Source organism: Oncorhynchus kisutch, linkage group LG25, assembly GCF_002021735.2.
Source record: "Oncorhynchus kisutch isolate 150728-3 linkage group LG25, Okis_V2, whole genome shotgun sequence".
Classification (NCBI taxonomy): domain Eukaryota; kingdom Metazoa; phylum Chordata; class Actinopteri; order Salmoniformes; family Salmonidae; genus Oncorhynchus; species Oncorhynchus kisutch.
In genome coordinates, this window is record NC_034198.2 from 41,878,404 (window position 1) to 41,898,403 (window position 20,000).

At 42.5% G+C, this 20,000-nt stretch overlaps 1 protein-coding gene across 1 annotated transcript in view; it reads right to left on the reverse strand.

The window, feature by feature from the left end:
- The window catches only part of LOC109879793 (calcineurin subunit B type 1-like), a 56,583-nt gene that overhangs the window by 24,968 nt on the left and 11,615 nt on the right, over positions 1-20,000 (reverse strand). The window contains exon 2 of the mRNA XM_031804810.1: positions 11,765-11,804. Within this exon, the coding sequence (XP_031660670.1) occupies positions 11,765-11,804 (40 nt within the window). The remainder of the gene's footprint in view (positions 1-11,764; positions 11,805-20,000) is intronic.

A 20,000-nucleotide genomic window follows, 5' to 3' on the forward strand; every position in this document is an offset into this window, starting at 1 on the left:
CTGCTGGTAGAGCACGGGTGCTAGCTTCGCTAAGACAGTGGGTTCAATTCCTGCTGGTAGAGCACGGGTGCTAGCGTCGCTAAGACAGTGGGTTCAATTCCTGCTGGTAGAGCACGGGTGCTAGCGTCGCTAAGACAGTGGGTTAAATTCCTGCTGGTAGAGCACGGGGCTAGCGTCGCTAAGACAGTGGGTTCAATTCCTGCTGGTAGAGCACGGGGGCTAGCGTCGCTAAGACAGTGGGTTCAATTCCTGCTGGTAGAGCACGGGGGCTAGCGTTGCTAAGACAGTGGGTTCAATTCCTGCTGGTAGAGCACGGGGGCTAGCGTCGCTAAGACAGTGGGTTAAATTCCTGCTGATAGAGCACGGGGGCTAGCGTCGCTAAGACAGTGGGTTCAATTCCTGCTGGTAGAGCACGGGTGCTAGCGTCGCTAAGACAGTGGGTTCAATTCCTGCTGGTAGAGCACAGGTGCTAGCGTCGCTAAGACAGTGGGTTCAATTCCTGCTGGTAGAGCACGGGTGCTAGCGTCGCTAAGACAGTGGGTTCAATTCGTGCTGGTAGAGCACGGGGGCTAGCGTCGCTAAGACAGTGGGTTCAATTCCTGCTGGAACCACCGATACCAAAATGTGTGTGTGAATGACTGCAAGTTGGTTTGGGTAAAAGCGTCTCCCTAGCTTGAAATGTCTCCAAGTATTCAGATCCCTTGACTTTTCCCCTCATTGTATTACGTAACAGCCTTATTCTAAAATGGATTCAATAGTTGTTTTCCCCTCATCAATCTACACACAATACCCCATAATGACAAACCAAAAACTACACCCAGTTTATCTCTGTGTTTCTCCTGTTCTTTAGGTTGTTGAACAGAGCCTTTATCTCTGTGTGTCTCCTGTTCTTTAGGTTGTTGAACAGAGCCTTTATCTGTGTTTCTCCTGTTCTTTAGGTTGTTGAACAGAGCCTTTATCTCTGTGTTTCTCCTGTTCTTTAGGTTGCTGAACAGAGCCTTTATCTCTGTGTTTCTCCTGTTCTTTAGGTTGTTGAACAGAGCCTTTATCTCTGTGTTTCTCCTGTTGTTTAGGTTGTTGAACAAGCCTTTATCTCTGTGTTTCTCCTGTTCTTTAGGTTGTTGAACAGAGCCTTTATCTCTGTGTTTCTCCTGTTCTTTAGGTTGTTGAACAGAGCCTTTATCTCTGTGTGTCTCCTGTTCTTTAGGTTGTTGAACAGAGCCTTTATCTCTGTGTTTCTCCTGTTCTTTAGGTTGTTGAACAGAGCCTTTATCTCTGTGTTTCTCCTGTTCTTTAGGTTGTTGAACAGAGCCTTTATCTCTGTGTTTCTCCTGTTCTTTAGGTTGTTGAACAGAGCCTTTATCTCTGTGTTTCTCCTGTTCTTTAGGTTGTTGAACAGAGCCTTTATCTCTGTGTTTCTCCTGTTCTTTAGGTTGTTGAACAGAGCCTTTATCTCTGTGTTTCTCCTGTTCTTTAGGTTGTTGAACAGAGCCTTTATCTCTGTGTTTCTCCTGTTCTTTAGGTTGTTGAACAGAGCCTTTATCTCTGTGTTTCTCCTGTTCTTTAGGTTGTTGAACAGAGCCTTTATCTCTGTGTTTCTCCTGTTAGGGAGGGGCTGGAACAAACCTATCCTAAGTTGGGTTGATATATTTTAGTTTGTATGATATCAGGAAGGTGGTGTTTTAACATGAGCTCTGAAAGGCAGGTCCAGTGGGTGTCTCAGTATTCAGCACTAGCTCCATGTCCAGGTGTCTCAGTATTCAGCACTAGCTCCATGTCCAGGTGTCTCAGTCTTCACCACTAGCTCCATGTTCAGGTGTCTCAGTATTCACCACTAGCTCCATGTCCAGGTGTCTCAGTATTCACCACTAGCTCCATGTCCAGGTGTCTCAGTATTCACCACTAGCTCCATGTCCAGGTGTCTCAGTATTCACCACTAGCTCCATGTCCAGGTGTCTCAGTCTTCACCACTAGCTGCAGGTCCAGTGGGTGTCTCAGTATTCACCACTAGCTCCATGTCCAGGTGTCTCAGTATTCACCACTAGCTCCATGTTCAGGTGTCTCAGTATTCACCACTAGCTCCATGTCCAGGTGTCTCAGTCTTCACCACTAGCTCCATGTCCAGTTGTCTCAGTATTCACCACTAGCTCCATGTTCAGGTGTCTCAGTATTCACCACTAGCTCCATGTCCATGTGTCTCAGTATTCACCACTAGATCCATGTCCATGTGTCTCAGTATTCACCACTAGATCCATGTCCATGTGTCTCAGTATTCACCACTAGATCCATGTCCAGTGGGTGTCTCAGTATTCACCACTAGCTCCATGTCCAGGTGTCTCAGTATTCACCACTGGCAGCATCACTACGGTGAAGCATGGTGGTGGCAGCATCACTACGGTGAAGCATGGTGGTGGCAGCATCACTACAGTGAAGCATAGTGGTGGCAGCATCACTACGGTGAAGCAAGGTGGTGGCAGCATCACTACGGTGAAGCATGGTGGTGGCAGCATCAGGCTGTGGGGATAATGTTCAGCGGCAGGGACTGGGAGACTAGTTGGGATCGAGGCAAAGATGAACGGAGCAAAGTACAGAGAGATCCTTGATGAAAACCAGCTCAAGTGGGCTCAGGACTTCAGACTGGGGCGAAGGCTCACACCCGTTTGTGATGGAGCCCGGGACGAACCCGGGTCTGTAGTGATGCCTCTAGCACTGCAGTACCTTAGACCGATGTAACACTCGGGAGTTCCCTCCGTTTTTTAAATTTCTTTTTTATACATTTGCAAAAATGTATAAAAACCTGTTTTTGCTTCGTCGTTATGGGGTATTGTGTGTAGATAGATGAGGGGGGGGGGGGGACTATTTACAAAATTTGGAAAAGGGGTCTGAATTCTTTCCGAATGCACTGTAGATTATATACTGTAGGTTATATAGTGTAGGATATATACTGTATAGCTCGCTAAAGGGATTTTGGTGTGCAGCAAACTCAACATCAAATCTACATGTAAGGATTTCACTATTCATAATATCTCCAAATGCATAAATTGGACTGTAAGCTACATGATTTAGTAGAACAGTCTGAATACAATAGTTAAAGTCTGATACCTCGAAGAATAGAACTTGCTACTGGTGTAGGTGGCTTGTACACATTATAAAGCTTTGTAATGGAACCACAGGTACAGGCACTGAGGCAGAGAGATAACTCCACTCTGACCTCTGATCCTGGAGATAGGTAGGTCTCTATAGGATTGTATTACTCAGGAGTTTCCTTTTACTTAAAAAAAAAGAGTACTCTTTCCTTCCTTCTCTCTCTCCCCCCCTCTAACTCTCGGTCTGCATCTCTCTCTCTCTCTCTCTCTCTCTCTCTCTGCATCTCTCTCTCTCCCCCCCTCTAACTCTCGGTCTGCATCTCTCTCTCTCTCTCTCTAACTCTCTCTCTCTCTCTCTCCCCCCCTCTAACTCTCGGTCTGCATCTCTCTCTCTCTCTCTCTCTCTCTCTCTCTCTCACTCTCTCTCTCTAACTCTCGGTCTGCATCTCTCTCTCTCTCTCTGCATCTCTCTCTCTCTCCCTCTAACTTTCAGTCTGCATCTCTCTCTCTCTCTGCATCTCTCTCTCTCTCCCTCTAACTCTCGGTCTGCATCTCGCTCTCTCTCTGCATCTCTCTCTCTCTCTCTGCATCTCTCTCTCTCTCTCTGCATCTCTCTCTCTCTCCCTCTAACTCTCGGTCTGCATCTCTCTCTCTCTCGCTCTCTCCCCCTCTGTCTCTCTCCTTCACCCTCATCTAGGCCAGTGTGTGGAGGGGCCAGAGGTGAATCAGGCCTCTGTACATTAGTGAAATCTGATATCTGGCCAGTCAGGATGACACCAAAGGCATGCAGTTAATGAATGCTGCTGTGTGTGCGTGTGTGTGTGTGTGTGTGTGTGTGTGTGTGTGTGTGTGTGTGTGTGTGTGTGTGTGTGTGTGTGTGTGTGTGTGTGTGTGTGTGTGTGTGCGTGCGTGCGTGTGTCGCAGGCTGAGAGATGGTTCAATATTTATAGCAATGTGGTCATGAGAAGAAAAAAAAAACCTGCTCCCCTCCCTAACCCCTCCCCTTGACAACCGTTTCTCTGGCTCTGGGAAACCCCTAGCAACAAGGAACTCCAACAAGCAGGCCATGGTTATTTTTGGAGGCTCAAACAGGCAGAGACAGTTTCAGGTACTGACTGCTGCCAGTGCTGTGTGTGTGTGTGTGTGTGTATGTGTGTGTGTGTGTGTGTGTGTGTGTGTGTGTGTGTGTGTGTGTGTGTGTGTGTGTGTGTGTGTGTGTGTGTGTGTGTGTGTGTGTGTGTGTGTGTGTGTGTGTGTGTGCGTTCTACATGTCTGTAGAAAATTGAGTTACAAAACCCTGACGCATTTGCAAAAATCCACTACCATTCTGAAGACCATGTATTGGGTTACTGAATCTCTGATAGAGCTCAGTACAGGTTGATGATGTATTGGGTTACTGAATCTCTCATAGAGCTCAGTACAGGTTGATGATGTATTGGGTTACTGAATCTCTGATAGAGCTCAGTACAGGTTGATGATGTATTGGGTTACTGAATCTCTCATAGAGCTCAGTACAGGTTGATGATGTATTGAGTTACTGAATCTCTCATAGAGCTCAGTACAGGTTGATGATGTATTGGGTTACTGAATCTCTCATAGAGCTCAGTACAGGTTGATGATGTATTGGGTTACTGAATCTCTGATAGAGCTCAGTACAGGTTGATGATGTATTGGGTTACTGAATCTCTCATAGAGCTCAGTACAGGTTGATGATGTATTGAGTTACTGAATCTCTGATAGAGCTCAGTACAGGTTGATGATGTATTGGGTTACTGAATCTCTGATAGAGCTCAGTACAGGTTGATGATATATTGAGTTACTGAATCTTTGATAGAGCTCAGTACAGGTTGATGATGTATTGGGTTACTGAATCTCTCATAGAGCTCAGTACAGGTTGATGATGTATTGAGTTACTGAATCTCTCATAGAGCTCAGTACAGGTTGATGATGTATTGGGTTACTGAATCTCTCATAGAGCTCAGTACAGGTTGATGATGTATTGAGTTACTGAATCTCTCATAGAGCTCAGTACAGGTTGATGATGTATTGAGTTACTGAATCTCTCATAGAGCTCAGTACAGGTTGATGATGTATTGGGTTACTGAATCTCTGATAGAGCTCAGTACAGGTTGATGATGTATTGGGTTACTGAATCTCTGATAGAGCTCAGTACAGGTTGATGATGTATTGGGTTACTGAATCTCTCATAGAGCTCAGTACAGGTTGATGATGTATTGGGTTACTGAATCTCTGATAGAGCTCAGTACAGGTTGATGATGTATTGGGTTACTGAATCTCTCATAGAGCTCAGTACAGGTTGATGATGTATTGAGTTACTGAATCTCTCATAGAGCTCAGTACAGGTTGATGATGTATTGGGTTACTGAATCTCTCATAGAGCTCAGTACAGGTTGATGATGTATTGGGTTACTGAATCTCTGATAGAGCTCAGTACAGGTTGATGATGTATTGGGTTACTGAATCTCTCATAGAGCTCAGTACAGGTTGATGATGTATTGAGTTACTGAATCTCTGATAGAGCTCAGTACAGGTTGATGATGTATTGGGTTACTGAATCTCTGATAGAGCTCAGTACAGGTTGATGATGTATTGAGTTACTGAATCTTTGATAGAGCTCAGTACAGGTTGATGATGTATTGGGTTACTGAATCTCTCATAGAGCTCAGTACAGGTTGATGATGTATTGAGTTACTGAATCTCTCATAGAGCTCAGTACAGGTTGATGATGTATTGGGTTACTGAATCTCTCATAGAGCTCAGTACAGGTTGATGATGTATTGAGTTACTGAATCTCTCATAGAGCTCAGTACAGGTTGATGATGTATTGAGTTACTGAATCTCTCATAGAGCTCAGTACAGGTTGATGATGTATTGAGTTACTGAATCTCTGATAGAGCTCAGTACAGGTTGATGATGTATTGGGTTACTGAATCTCTGATAGAGCTCAGTACAGGTTGATGATGTATTGGGTTACTGAATCTCTCATAGAGCTCAGTACAGGTTGATGATGTATTTAGTTACTGAATCTTTGATAGAGCTCAGTACAGGTTGATGATATATTGGGTTACTGAATCTCTCATAGAGCTCAGTACAGGTTGAATCTCTCATAGAGCTCAGTACAGGTTGATGATGTATTGAGTTACTGAATCTTTGATAGAGCTCAGTACAGGTTGATGATGTATTGGGTTACTGAATCTCTCATAGAGCTCAGTACAGGTTGAATCTTTGATAGAGCTCAGTACAGGTTGATGATATATTGGGTTACTGAATCTCTCATAGAGCTCAGTACAGGTTGAATCTCTCATAGAGCTCAGTACAGGTTGATGATGTATTGGGTTACTGAATCTCTGTACAGGTTGATGATGTATTGGGTTACTGAATCTCTGTACAGGTTGATGATGTATTGGGTTACTGAATCTCTGTACAGGTTGATAATGTATTGGGTTACTGAATCTCTGTACAGGTTGATGATGTATTGGGTTACTGAATCTCTGTACAGGTTGATAATGTATTGGGTTACTGAATCTCTGTACAGGTTGATAATGTATTGGGTTACTGAATCTTTGTACAGGTTGATGATGTATTGGGTTACTGAATCTCTGTACAGGTTGATAATGTATTGGGTTACTGAATCTCTGTACAGGTTGATGATGTATTGGGTTACTGAATCTCTGTACAGGTTGATAATGTATTGGGTTACTGAATCTCTGTACAGGTTGATGATGTATTGGGTTACTGAATCTCTGTACAGGTTGATAATGTATTGGGTTACTGAATCTCTGTACAGGTTGATGATGTATTGGGTTACTGAATCTCTGTACAGGTTGATAATGTATTGGGTTACTGAATCTCTGTACAGGTTGATAATGTATTGGGTTACTGAATCTCTGTACAGGTTGATAATGTATTGGGTTACTGAATCTCTGTACAGGTTGATAATGTATTGGGTTACTGAATCTTTGTACAGGTTGATAATGTATTGGGTTACTGAATCTCTGTACAGGTTGATAATGTATTGGGTTACTGAATCTCTGTACAGGTTGATAATGTATTGGGTTACTGAATCTCTGTACAGGTTGATAATGTATTGGGTTACTGAATCTCTGTACAGGTTGATAATGTATTGGGTTACTGAATCTCTGTACAGGTTGATAATGTATTGGGTTACTGAATCTCTGTACAGGTTGATAATGTATTGGGTTACTGAATCTCTGTACAGGTTGATGATGTATTGGGTTACTGAATCTCTGTACAGGTTGATAATGTATTGGGTTACTGAATCTCTGTACAGGTTGATAATGTATTGGGTTACTGAATCTCTGTACAGGTTGATAATGTATTGGGTTACTGAATCTCTGTACAGGTTGATAATGTATTGGGTTACTGAATCTCTGTACAGGTTGATAATGTATTGGGTTACTGAATCTCTGTACAGGTTGATAATGTATTGGGTTATTGAATCTCTGTACAGGTTGATGATGTATTGGGTTACTGAATCTCTGTACAGGTTGATAATGTATTGGGTTACTGAATCTCTGTACAGGTTGATAATGTATTGGGTTACTGAATCTCTGTACAGGTTGATAATGTATTGGGTTACTGAATCTCTGTACAGGTTGATAATGTATTGGGTTACTGAATCTCTGTACAGGTTGATGATGTATTGGGTTACTGAATCTCTGTACAGGTTGATAATGTATTGGGTTACTGAATCTCTGTACAGGTTGATAATGTATTGGGTTACTGAATCTCTGTACAGGTTGATAATGTATTGGGTTACTGAATCTCTGTACAGGTTGATAATGTATTGGGTTACTGAATCTCTGTACAGGTTGATAATGTATTGGGTTACTGAATCTCTCATAGAGCTCAGTACAGGTTGATGATGTATTGGGTTACTGAATCTCTGTACAGGTTGATGATGTATTGGGTTACTGAATCTCTGTACAGGTTGATAATGTATTGGGTTACTGAATCTCTGTACAGGTTGATGATGTATTGGGTTACTGAATCTCTGTACAGGTTGATGATGTATTGGGTTACTGAATCTCTGTACAGGTTGATGATGTATTGGGTTACTGAATCTCTGTACAGGTTGATAATGTATTGGGTTACTGAATCTCTGTACAGGTTGATGATGTATTGGGTTACTGAATCTCTGTACAGGTTGATAATGTATTGGGTTACTGCATCTCTGTACAGGTTGATGATGTATTGGGTTACTGAATCTCTGTACAGGTTGATGATGTATTGGGTTACTGAATCTCTGTACAGGTTGATGATGTATTGGGTTACTGAATCTCTGTACAGGTTGATAATGTATTGGGTTACTGAATCTCTGTACAGGTTGATGATGTATTGGGTTACTGAATCTCTGTACAGGTTGATGATGTATTGGGTTACTGAATCTCTGATAGAGCTCAGTACAGGTTGATAATGTATTGGGTTACTGAATCTCTGTACAGGTTGATAATGTATTGGGTTACTGAATCTCTGTACAGGTTGATAATGTATTGGGTTACTGAATCTCTGTACAGGTTGATAATGTATTGGGTTACTGAATCTCTGTACAGGTTGATAATGTATTGGGTTACTGAATCTCTGTACAGGTTGATAATGTATTGGGTTACTGAATCTCTGTACAGGTTGATGATGTATTGGGTTACTGAATCTCTCATAGAGCTCAGTACAGGTTGATAATGTATTGGGTTACTGAATCTCTGTACAGGTTGATAATGTATTGGGTTACTGAATCTCTGTACAGGTTGATGATGTATTGGGTTACTGAATCTCTCATAGAGCTCAGTACAGGTTGATAATGTATTGGGTTACTGAATCTCTGTACAGGTTGATAATGTATTTAGGGAATATTAGAATAAGAAAATAATTGTGTTACCGTAATGTAAATAAATGGTAATAATAGAATTGTAAATGTAAAAACAAATCTGTGCTGTTTTACTCTGTAATAAAGAATTATTCATTAGGGGAGCAATAATAAAACATATTATAAATAGAGTTGTTTTGGACTTTTTGAGTTGGTAATTGTAGAAATTGTAGTAAAATCCATAACATCTGTAAAAATAAAATAAAAATATTATTATAATTCTGAAATAAAGTACAAGAGAAAATGTAATGAAAATGACAACAACAGCACCCGTGTGAGTGTGTACACTTGTCTGGTCATAAAGTGTCATAACCTGATGAATCTATTGTCCTGGTCTGGATGTGATGATTGAAGCCTAACTTTACAGATCTGTCTTTGGGTGAAGTTGACATAGTAGCTGCAAACAGTGAGGCTCAATAACTAATGAACTTCAGGGGCTTAACTAAAGCAATCCGAAGTAGCTCACACATTCAATGTCATGTGACCCACAACCTTGGCTCAGCCAGCAGCAGGCCCCAGCCAGCAGAAGGCTCCAGCCAACAGAAAGCCCCAGCCAGCAGAAAGCCCCAGACAGCAGAAGGCCCCAGGCAGCAGCAGGCCCCAGCCAGCAGCAGGCCCCAGCCAGCAGCAGGCCCCAGCCAGCAGAAGGCCCCAGCCAGCAGCAGGCCCCAGCCAGCAGCAGGCCCAAGCCAGCTGAGAGACGAGAGTTCCTTGACCAAAGACGCTACACATTTAGCTTAGTGGGTTAGCCATTAGCTCATGATGGATATTGGAGCTGGGGTAAGAGGTTCAATTCCCAAAGCTTTTAAAATCCTGTGTGAACAGGAACAAGTGTGGGGAGGAGGAGGAAGAATAGTAATTGGGCGGCTGAGGGATAGTCACGGGAGTGTCTGTCTGTCTGTCTGTCTGTCTGTCTGTCTGTCTGTCTGTCTGTCTGTCTGTCTGTCTGTCTGTCTGTCTGTCTGTCTGTCTGTCTGTCTGTCTGTCTGTCTGTCTGTCTGTCTGTCTGTCTGTCTGTCTGTCTGTCTGTCTGTCTGTCTGTCTGTCTGTCTGTCTGTCTGTCTGTCTGTCTGTCTGTCTGTCTGTCTGTCTGTCTGTCTGTCTGTCTGTCTGTCTGTCTGTCTGTCTGTCTGTCTGTCTGTCTGTCTGTCTGTCTGTCTGTCTGTCTGTCTGTCTGTCTGTCTGTCTGTCTGTCTGTCTGTCTGTCTGTCTGTCTGTCTGTCTGTCTGTCTGTCTGTCTGTCTGTCTGTCTGTCTGTCTGTCTGTCTGTCTGTCTGTCTGTCTGTCTGTCTGTCTGTCTGTCTGTCTGTCTGTCTGTCTGTCTGTCTGTCTGTCTGTCTGTCTGTCTGTCTGTCTGTCTGTCTGTCTGTCTGTCTGTCTGTCTGTCTGTCTGTCTGTCTGTCTGTCTGTCTGTCTGTCTGTCTGTCTGTCTGTCTGTCTGTCTGTCTGTCTGTCTGTCTGTCTGTCTGTCTGTCTGTCTGTCTGTCTGTCTGTCTGTCTGTCTGTCTGTCTGTCTGTCTGTCTGTCTGTCTGTCTGTCTGTCTGTCTGTCTGTCTGTCTGTCTGTCTGTCTGTCTGTCTGTCTGTCTGTCTGTCTGTCTGTCTGTCTGTCTGTCTGTCTGTCTGTCTGTCTGTCTGTCTGTCTGTCTGTCTGTCTGTCTGTCTGTCTGTCTGTCTGTCTGTCTGTCTGTCTGTCTGTCTGTCTGTCTGTCTGTCTGTCTGTCTGTCTGTCTGTCTGTCTGTCTGTCTGTCTGTCTGTCTGTCTGTCTGTCTGTCTGTCTGTCTGTCTGTCTGTCTGTCTGTCTGTCTGTCTGTCTGTCTGTCTGTCTGTCTGTCTGTCTGTCTGTCTGTCTGTCTGTCTGTCTGTCTGTCTGTCTGTCTGTCTGTCTGTCTGTCTGTCTGTCTGTCTGTCTGTCTGTCTGTCTGTCTGTCTGTCTGTCTGTCTGTCTGTCTGTCTGTCTGTCTGTCTGTCTGTCTGTCTGTCTGTCTGTCTGTCCTGTCTGTCTGTCTGTCTGTCTGTCTGTCTGTCTGTCTGTCTGTCTGTCTGTCTGTCTGTCTGTCTGTCTGTCTGTCTGTCTGTCTGTCTGTCTGTCTGTCTGTCTGTCTGTCTGTCTGTCTGTCTGTCTGTCTGTCTGTCTGTCTGTCTGTCTGTCTGTCTGTCTGTCTGTCTGTCTGTCTGTCTGTCGTCTGTCTGTCTGTCTGTCTGTCTGTCTGTATGTCTGTATGTCTGTATGTATGAGCATTGGAGTGGAGCTTCAACCGTATTGTAAACAAACACTGAAGAGTTGGGGCCAAGGACAAGGACTAGGGAGAGAATTGGGACCATCAGTCTGTCTGTCTGTCTCTATTTCTGTCTTTCTCTTTTTTCTGCCTGTCTGGCTGATGAGGTGAACAGCTGTTGATAGGGAGGTTGGAGGAGAAGCATGGTCTGTGGGGAGAGGAAGGGGGGGGGGGGGGGCGGGTCCTTATGGAGCTGGATATATCCCAGACTCATTAAGTCTCTCTTCAGGCTGCTTGCTTGTCCCTGTGCGTCTCCCCTGGTTCCAGCAGAACGCCTGGCAGAGCTCCTCAGTGTCGTCTCAGTTTAATCTATATATCTACGCTGTCTGTGTTTTGGTTGGGTTTCTTTTGAGCGTATGAAGCTCTATGATGTCGGCTAGTCTGAGGAAACAGATACAGCAAGCAAGACCAGACAAGCAAAAGTAGGAGAGGGCAGAGGGAGGAGGTTTCCTTTTCTGGCTAAGAGCGGCAGTTAGTAAATCAAAGACACTTACAATGCGAACACATTTCCAGGGGGTAACTTGCTTCATTTCCCTACAGAGGAGAAACAGAAGGCAATAGGTGAGAAATACGGGACAAACTGTTGAGAGGTGAGACATGTTTGTGTCATGTGCATTCAAGGTAAACACAGAAATACTGGTCAAACGTGGGAAACCGTTTCCTCATGACGTATTTGAGGTGTTTCAGACACGCAGAGGAACTACTCCTTATCCCACTGCTACGATCTCAAAATGGAGGTCAATACAAAACAACACTGAACAAATAGATATATATATAAACGCAACATGCATCAATTTCAATTATTTTTTGGCTGAGTCACAGTTCATATAAAGGAAATCAGTCAGGGACTGATAGATAGAACATGGGGGTCGGGTTCATTCGGGAACACAGTAGCAAAACAGGTTTACAACAAAAAAACTAAAATGAGCTTATGATCTTATCATGAATTATTTTAACATTTCCACAAAGTAGCCAAACAGTAGAAAAAAAGCAGAGCCTAATTATAGCTCCCTTCACACACGTCAATATGTCACCTCTACAACGCGGTGACATCCGTTAACCCAACCGACACCTGACGTGGCCCTCGTTTTCACACCACGCAATGGCTTCTGTCGTTACTATGGGGATGACTCATAATGAACTAATGAGATCATGATGAACTCATCTCTCACGGTTGTGTAGGTAGGCCTAAAGTGGGCTACAGACAACAGGCAGGCAAGCTGGTAACTATACATGCCACATAGCACACGCTTTTATCCGAAGCGACTTACGTGTGCTATATGTTTTACATCATGGGACGGCCCAGGGAATCGAACCCACAATCCTGTCTGTTGCAAGCGCCATGCTCTATCAACTGATCCGTAGCGGGGGCAATGCAGGCTACAGGTAGCCCGAGTCCCAGATCTGGGTCAGCCGTGTCATTGTCACCTCCCTGACCAAGGCCCGTCTTCCCAAATTGCTCAGTTTGGCCTGGAGGCCAGCTCTGGGAAGAGTCTTGGTATTTCCAAACTTCTTCCATTTAACAATGATGGAGGCCACTGTGTTTTTGGGGACCTTAAATGCTGCATACATTTTTTGATACCCTTCCTCAGATCTGTGCCACGACACAATTCTGTCTTGGAGCTCTACGGACAATTCTTTCGACCTAATGGCTTGGCTTTTGCTCTGACATGCACTGTCAACTGTGGGACCTTAAATAGACAGTGTGTGTGTCTTTCCAAATCATGTCCAATCAATTGAATTTACAACAGGTGGCCTCTAATCAAGTTGTAGAAACATCTCAAGGATGATCAATGGAAACAGGATGCACCTGAGCTCAATTTCGATTCTCATAGCAAAGGGTCTGAATACTTATGTAAATAAGGTATTTTTTTATTAAATTGTGTTTTTGCTTTGTCATTATGGGGATTGTGTGTAGATTGACAAGGAAAAATAAATATTTTTATCCATTTTAGAATAAGTAGCAGAAGCAAGAGTAGGAGCAACAGTAACAGTAGCAGTAGTAGTAACTGTAGTAGTAGCAGTAACAGTAGTAACTGTAGTAGCAGTAGTAGTAGTAGTAGTAGTAGTAGTAGCAGTAGTAGAAGTAGTAATAACTGTAGTAGCAGTAGTAGTAGTAGTAGTAGTAGTAGCAGTAGTAGTAGTAGCAGTAGCAGTAGTAACTGTAGTAGCAGTAACAGTAATAGTAGTAGCAGTAGTAGTAGTAGTAGTAGAAGTAGTAGTAGTAGCAGTAGCAGTAGCAGTAATAGTAGTAGTAGTAGAAGCAGTAGTAGTAGTAGTAGTAGTAGTAGTAGTAGTAGCAGCAGTAGCAGTAATAGTAGCAGTAGCAGTAGTAACTGTAGTAGCAGTAGCAGTAATAGTAGTAGCAGTAGTAGTAGTAGTAGTAGTAGTAGTAGTAGTAGCAGTAGCAGTAGCAGTAATAGTAGTAGAAGCAGTAGTAGTAGTAGTAGTAGTAGTAGTATTAGTAGTAGTAGTAGCAGTAGCAGTAGCAGTAATAGTAGTAGTAGTAGAAGCAGTAGCAGTAACTGTAGTAGTAGTAGCAGTAGCAGTAGTAACTCTAGTATAGTAGTAGTAACACAACTCTAGTATACTGCTAGTAGTAGTAGCAGTAGTAGTAGCAGTAACAGTAGTAGTAACAGTAACAGTAGCAGTAACAGTAGTAGTAACAGTAACAGTAACAGTAACAGTAGCAGTAGCAATAACAGTAACAGTAACAGTAGCAGTAGTAGTAGCAGTAACAGTAACAGTAACAGCAGCAGTAACAGTAGTAGAAACAGTAGTAGTAGCAGTAACAGTAACAGTAACAGTAGCAGTAACAGTAACAGCAGCAGTAACAGCAGCAGTAACAGTAACAGTAGCAGTAACAGTAGCAGTAACAGTAACAGCAGCAGTAACAGTAACAGCAGCAGTAACAGTAGCAGTAACAGTAACAGCAGCAGTAACAGTAACAGCAGCAACAGTAACAGCAGCAGTATTATCAACAGTAACAGTAACAGTAACAGTAACAGTAGTAACAGTAGCAGTAACAGTAACAGTAACAGCAGCAGTATTATCAACAGTAACAGTAACAGTAACAGTAACAGTAGTAACAGTAGCAGTAACAGTAACAGTAACAGTATCAGTAGCAGTAGCAGTAACAATAGTAGTAACAGTAGCAGTAACAGTAGCAGCAACAGTAACAGTAGCAGTAACAGTAGCAGTAACAGTAACAGCAGCAGTATTATCAACAGTAACATTAACAGTAACAGTAGCAGCAGCAGTAACAGTAGTAGTAGCAGCAGTAACAGTAACAGCAGCAGTATTATCAACAGTAACAGTAACAGTAACAGTAGTAACAGTAGCAGTAACAGTAGCAGTAACAGTAACAGTAGCAGTAACAGTAGCAGTAACAGTAGCAGTAACAGTAGTAGTAACAGTAGTAGTAACAGCAGTAACAGTAGCAGTAACAGTAGCAGTAACAGTAACAGTAACAGTAACAGTAGCAGTAACAGTAGCAGTAACAGTAACAGTAACAGTAGTAGTAGCAGTAACAGTAGCAGTAACAGTAGCAGTAACAGTAACAGTAGCAGTAACAGTAACAGTAACAGTAGCAGTAACAGTAACAGTAGTAGTAGCAGCAGTAACAGTAGCAGTAACAGTAGCAGCAGTAACAGTAACAGTAGCAGTAACAGTAGTAGTAACAGTAGTAGTAACAGCAGTAACAGTAGCAGTAGCAGCAGTAACAGTAGCAGTAACAGTAGCAGTAACAGTAACAGTAACAGTAACAGTAGCAGTAACAGTAGCAGTAACAGTAACAGTAACAGTAGCAGTAACAGTAACAGTAGCAGTAACAGTAGCAGTAACAGTAGCAGTAACAGTAGCAGTAACAGTAGTAGTAACAGTAGTAGTAACAGTAGTAGTAACAGCAGTAACAGTAGCAGTAGCAGCAGTAACAGTAGCAGTAGCAGTAACAGTAACAGTAACAGTAGTAGTAACAGTAACAGTAACAGTAGCAGTAACAGTAACAGTAACAGTAACAGTAACAGTAGCAGTAGCAGTAACAGTAGCAATAACAGTAACAGTAACAGTAGCAGTAGCAGTAGCAGTAACAGTAGCAGTAACAGTAACAGCAGTAACAGTAGCAGTAACAGTAGCAGCAGTAGCAGTAACAGTAACAGTAACAGTAACAGTAACAGTAGCAGTAACAGTAACAGTAACAGTAACAGTAACAGTAACAGTAACAGTAGTAACAGTAGTAACAGTAGTAGTAACAGTAACAGTAGCAGTAGCAGCAGTAACAGCAGCAGTAACAGCAGCAGTAACAGTAACAGTAACAGTAACAGTAGTAACAGTAGTAGTAACAGTAACAGTAGCAGTAGCAGCAGTAACAGCAGCAGTAACAGCAGCAGTAACAGTAACAGTAACAGTAGTAACAGTAACAGTAGTAGTAACAGTAACAGTAGCAGTAGCAGCAGTAACAGTAGCAGTAACAGTAGCAGTAACAGTAGCAGTAACAGTAGCAGTAACATTAAAAGTAACAGTAGTAGTAACAGTAACATTAACAGTAACAGTAACAGTAGTAGTAACAGTAACAGTAACAGTAACAGTAACAGTAACAGTAACAGTAACAGTAACAGTAGTAGCAGTAACAGTAACAGTAGCAGTAACAGTAACAGTAGTAGTAACAGTAGCAGTAACAGTAGCAGTAACAGTAGTAGTAACAGCAGCAGTAACAGTAACAGTAACAGTAGCAGCAGTAACAGTAGTAGTAACAGCAGCAGTAACAGTAGCAGTAACAGTAGCAGTAACAGTAGCAGTAACATTAACAGTAACAGTAACAGTAACAGTAGTAGTAGTAACAGTAACATTAACAGTAACAGTAGTAGTAACAGTAGTAGTAACAGTAACAGTAACAGTAGTAGTAACAGTAACAGTAACAGTAGTAGCAGTAACAGTAACAGTAGCAGTAACAGTAACAGTAGTAGTAACAGTAGCAGTAACAGTAGTAGTAACAGTAACAGTAACAGTAGCAGTAGTAGTAGCAGTAACAGTAACAGTAACAGTAGCAGTAGTAGTAACAGTAACAGTAACAGTAACAGTAGCAGTAGTAGTAGCAGTAACAGTAACAGTAACAGTAACTGTAGCAGTAGCAGTAACAGTAACAGTAGCAGTAACAGTAACAGTAACAGTAACAGTAACAGTAACAGTAGCAGTAGCAGTAACAGTAACAGTAACAGTAACAGTAACAGTAGCAGTAGTAGTAACAGTAACAGTAACAGTAGCAGTAGTAGTAGCAGTAACAGTAACAGTAACAGTAGTGGCATGACTGTCCTGATCAGGTCAGGTTACAGGAGACCACAACCCTACAGATTATCTCTCAACCCCAACAGAGGAGGAGAGATCCAGGGGTCTGAAGATGTGGGGGGTTTTATGACCCCCTCACACCCCTGGTAAATCTCAGGCCACAGAGACAAATTCCTTTGTCCTGTTACTATGGAGACCCAGCCTCAGAACATTAACATGAAATAAAGGGACTTTGGAACAATGGTTTCCGTCAGCCACAATGGTAGTCATGACGATAGATGGAATATGAAAATGTATGTCATTTTTGTTTTGTTATTAAAGGTTAATAGATGACGTTATTACGAAAACATTGTAATGTGAAGGGTTTTCCTAGTATATGCTTGATGTTTATACATTGTACATTGTATAGAAAAGATCCAAATCAAAGAGAATGTTTTGGGGAAGATGAAATGTTTAGTTAGTTGTCTAAAATTGGATTTGAATAACATCTAGACCTTGCCTCATTAACTTGGTACGCCCAGAGAATTGCCCTAAAGGCGGTTACACCCACTTCTGACCCAAGGGTATAAAACCTGTGAGTATAGAATTTACAGGAGACCTACGTGACCACAGCTGCAGCAAGGTCTAAAAGGTCAACGAACCCAGAATTCAACGCAAGTTTGAGGACAAAGAAATCCTTTTCTACCCAAGATACGGATGAGTAACTGTGTCTAAGCGGGTGAATTCAAGTCTAACCACCTAGCCTCCGTCTCCCATCGAATCGTGGTATCTAAAGGGTTTCATTCCTATGCTGTGAGCTCTGAGCTACAGAGATGTCTGTCCTCAGAAGACCCCTTCCAGAGCAAGGGAGACTCCTAAGCCAAAAAGGACACTGACATCGGGAGGACTCTCAGAGAGGTGCGTCGGAGTAGTGCGCCATCGAACAGCTGAAGGCCTACGCAGAGAATCCTCGTAGATCATCCCCACGTAATTACATCATTATATTCTGACCCATAAGAGCGGCAGTTTGGGTCAAGGCTAGATTTAGAATAGCATAGCTGACAAATTCACCCAAATGTATATTTCTCTTGTGTACTTTCTGTTTTCTCTCTCTATTGAAATACCCATCGTGGGTAACATGCGCCATAGTGTGTTGGCCTGTTATACTAAGTCCTAATCAATAGCCTATAATATGTTTTGTCTATGTGTATCTTTTATCATCACTTTAGCTTTTTAGTAAATAAATATTCAACTAAGATTGGTGTGGTACGAACTCATTGGTGAGACCCGGGTACGTGCAGATTCACGGGCTATACGACGTTCAGAACGAGATTGGTAGAGGCAACTGGCTGTTGTTAAATCAATATTCTGATATTTTTTTTGTTAATTTGGGACATAGAAACTCAATAAAAACTAGTTTTCCCATGGTGCCCCAGGTTAATGAGTTAATAATTGCTTGATTCAGTTAATCACGCAATTAGAAACTTTAATCATTCGATGAACAACAGTCGTCACATTAACTAATACAACGTAACGTCAGTAGCAGTAGCAATAACAGTAGTAGTAGTAGCAGTAGTAGCAGTAACTGTAGTAGTAGTAGTAGCAGTAGTTGCAGTAGCAGTAACAATAGCAGTAGTGGTAGCAGTAGTAGTAGCAGTAGTAACAGTAGTAGTAACAGTATCAGTAACAGTAACAGTAACAGTATCAGTAACAGTAACAGTAGTAGTAACAGCAGCAGTAGTAGTAACAATAGCAGTAACAGTAGCAGTAGCAGTAACAGTAGTAGTAACAGTAGCAGTAACAGTAGCAGTAGTAGTAGCAGTAACAGTAACAGTAGTAGTAACAGTAACAGTAACAGTAGTAGTAGCAGTAACAGTAGCAGTAGCAGTAGCAGTAGCAGTAGTAGTAGTAGTAACAGTAACAGTAGTAGTAGTAGCAGTAACAGTAACAGTAGCAGTAGCAGTAGCAGTAGCAGTAGTAGTAGTAGTAACAGTAACAGTAGTAGTAGTAGCAGTAACAGTAGCAGTAACAGTAGCAGTAGCAGTAGCAGTAGTAGTAGTAGTAACAGTAACAGTAGTAGTAGTAGCAGTAACAGTAACAGTAGCAGTAGCAGTAGCAGTAGTAGTAGTAGTAACAGTAACAGTAGTAGTAGTAGCAGTAACAGTAACAGTAGCAGTAGCAGTAGCAGTAGTAGTAGTAGTAACAGTAACAGTAGTAGTAGTAGCAGTAACAGTAGCAGTAACAGTAACAGTAGCAGTAACAGTAACAGTAACAGTAGTAGTAGTAGCAGTAACAGTAGCAGTAGTAGTAACAATAGCAGTAACAGTAGCAGTAGCAGTAACAGTAGTAGTAACAGTAGCAGTAACAGTAGCAGTAGTAGTAGCAGTAACAGTAACAGTAGTAGTAACAGTAACAGTAACAGTAGTAGTAGCAGTAACAGTAGCAGTAGCAGTAGCAGTAGCAGTAGTAGTAGTAGTAACAGTAACAGTAGTAGTAGTAGCAGTAACAGTAACAGTAGCAGTAGCAGTAGCAGTAGTAGTAGTAGTAACAGTAACAGTAGTAGTAGTAGCAGTAACAGTAGCAGTAACAGTAGCAGTAGCAGTAGCAGTAGTAGTAGTAGTAACAGTAACAGTAGTAGTAGTAGCAGTAACAGTAACAGTAGCAGTAGCAGTAGCAGTAGTAGTAGTAGTAACAGTAACAGTAGTAGTAGTAGCAGTAACAGTAACAGTAGCAGTAGCAGTAGCAGTAGTAGTAGTAGTAACAGTAACAGTAGTAGTAGTAGCAGTAACAGTAGCAGTAACAGTAACAGTAGCAGTAACAGTAACAGTAACAGTAGTAGTAGTAGCAGTAACAGTAGCAGTAGCAGTAACCGTAGTAGTAACAGTAGTAGCAGCAGTAGTAGTAGTAGCAGTAGTAGTAGTAACAGTAGTAGCAGTAGCAGTAACAGTAGTAGTAGCAGTAGCAGCAGTAGCATATGTGATGAGTCAAAAAAAACTTGAAGTGCCTTGCTGTCAGTAGCCAAGCAGTTGCCATACCAAGCGATGATGCTGCCAGTCAAGATGCTCTCCATGGTGCAGCTGAATAACTTTACAAGGATCTAAGGGTCCATGCCAAATCTTTTAAGCCTCCTGAGGAGAAGAGGTATTGTAGTGCCCTCTTTATGACTGTGTTGGTGTGTTTGGACCTTGATGGATCCTTAGAGATGTGGACACCAAGGAACTTGAAGCTCTCGACCTGCTCCACTCAAGCCCCGTTGATGTGAATGGGGCGTGTTCGGCCTTCCTTTTCCTGTAGTCCACGATCAGCTCCTTTGTCTTGCTGATGTTGAGGGAGAGGTTGTTGTCCTGGCACCACACTGCCAGGTCTCTGACCTCCTCCCTTTTGGCAGTCTCATCGTCGTCAGTGATCACCGTTGTGTCGACGGCAAACTTAATGATGGTGTTGGAGTGGTGCACAGGCACGCAGTTG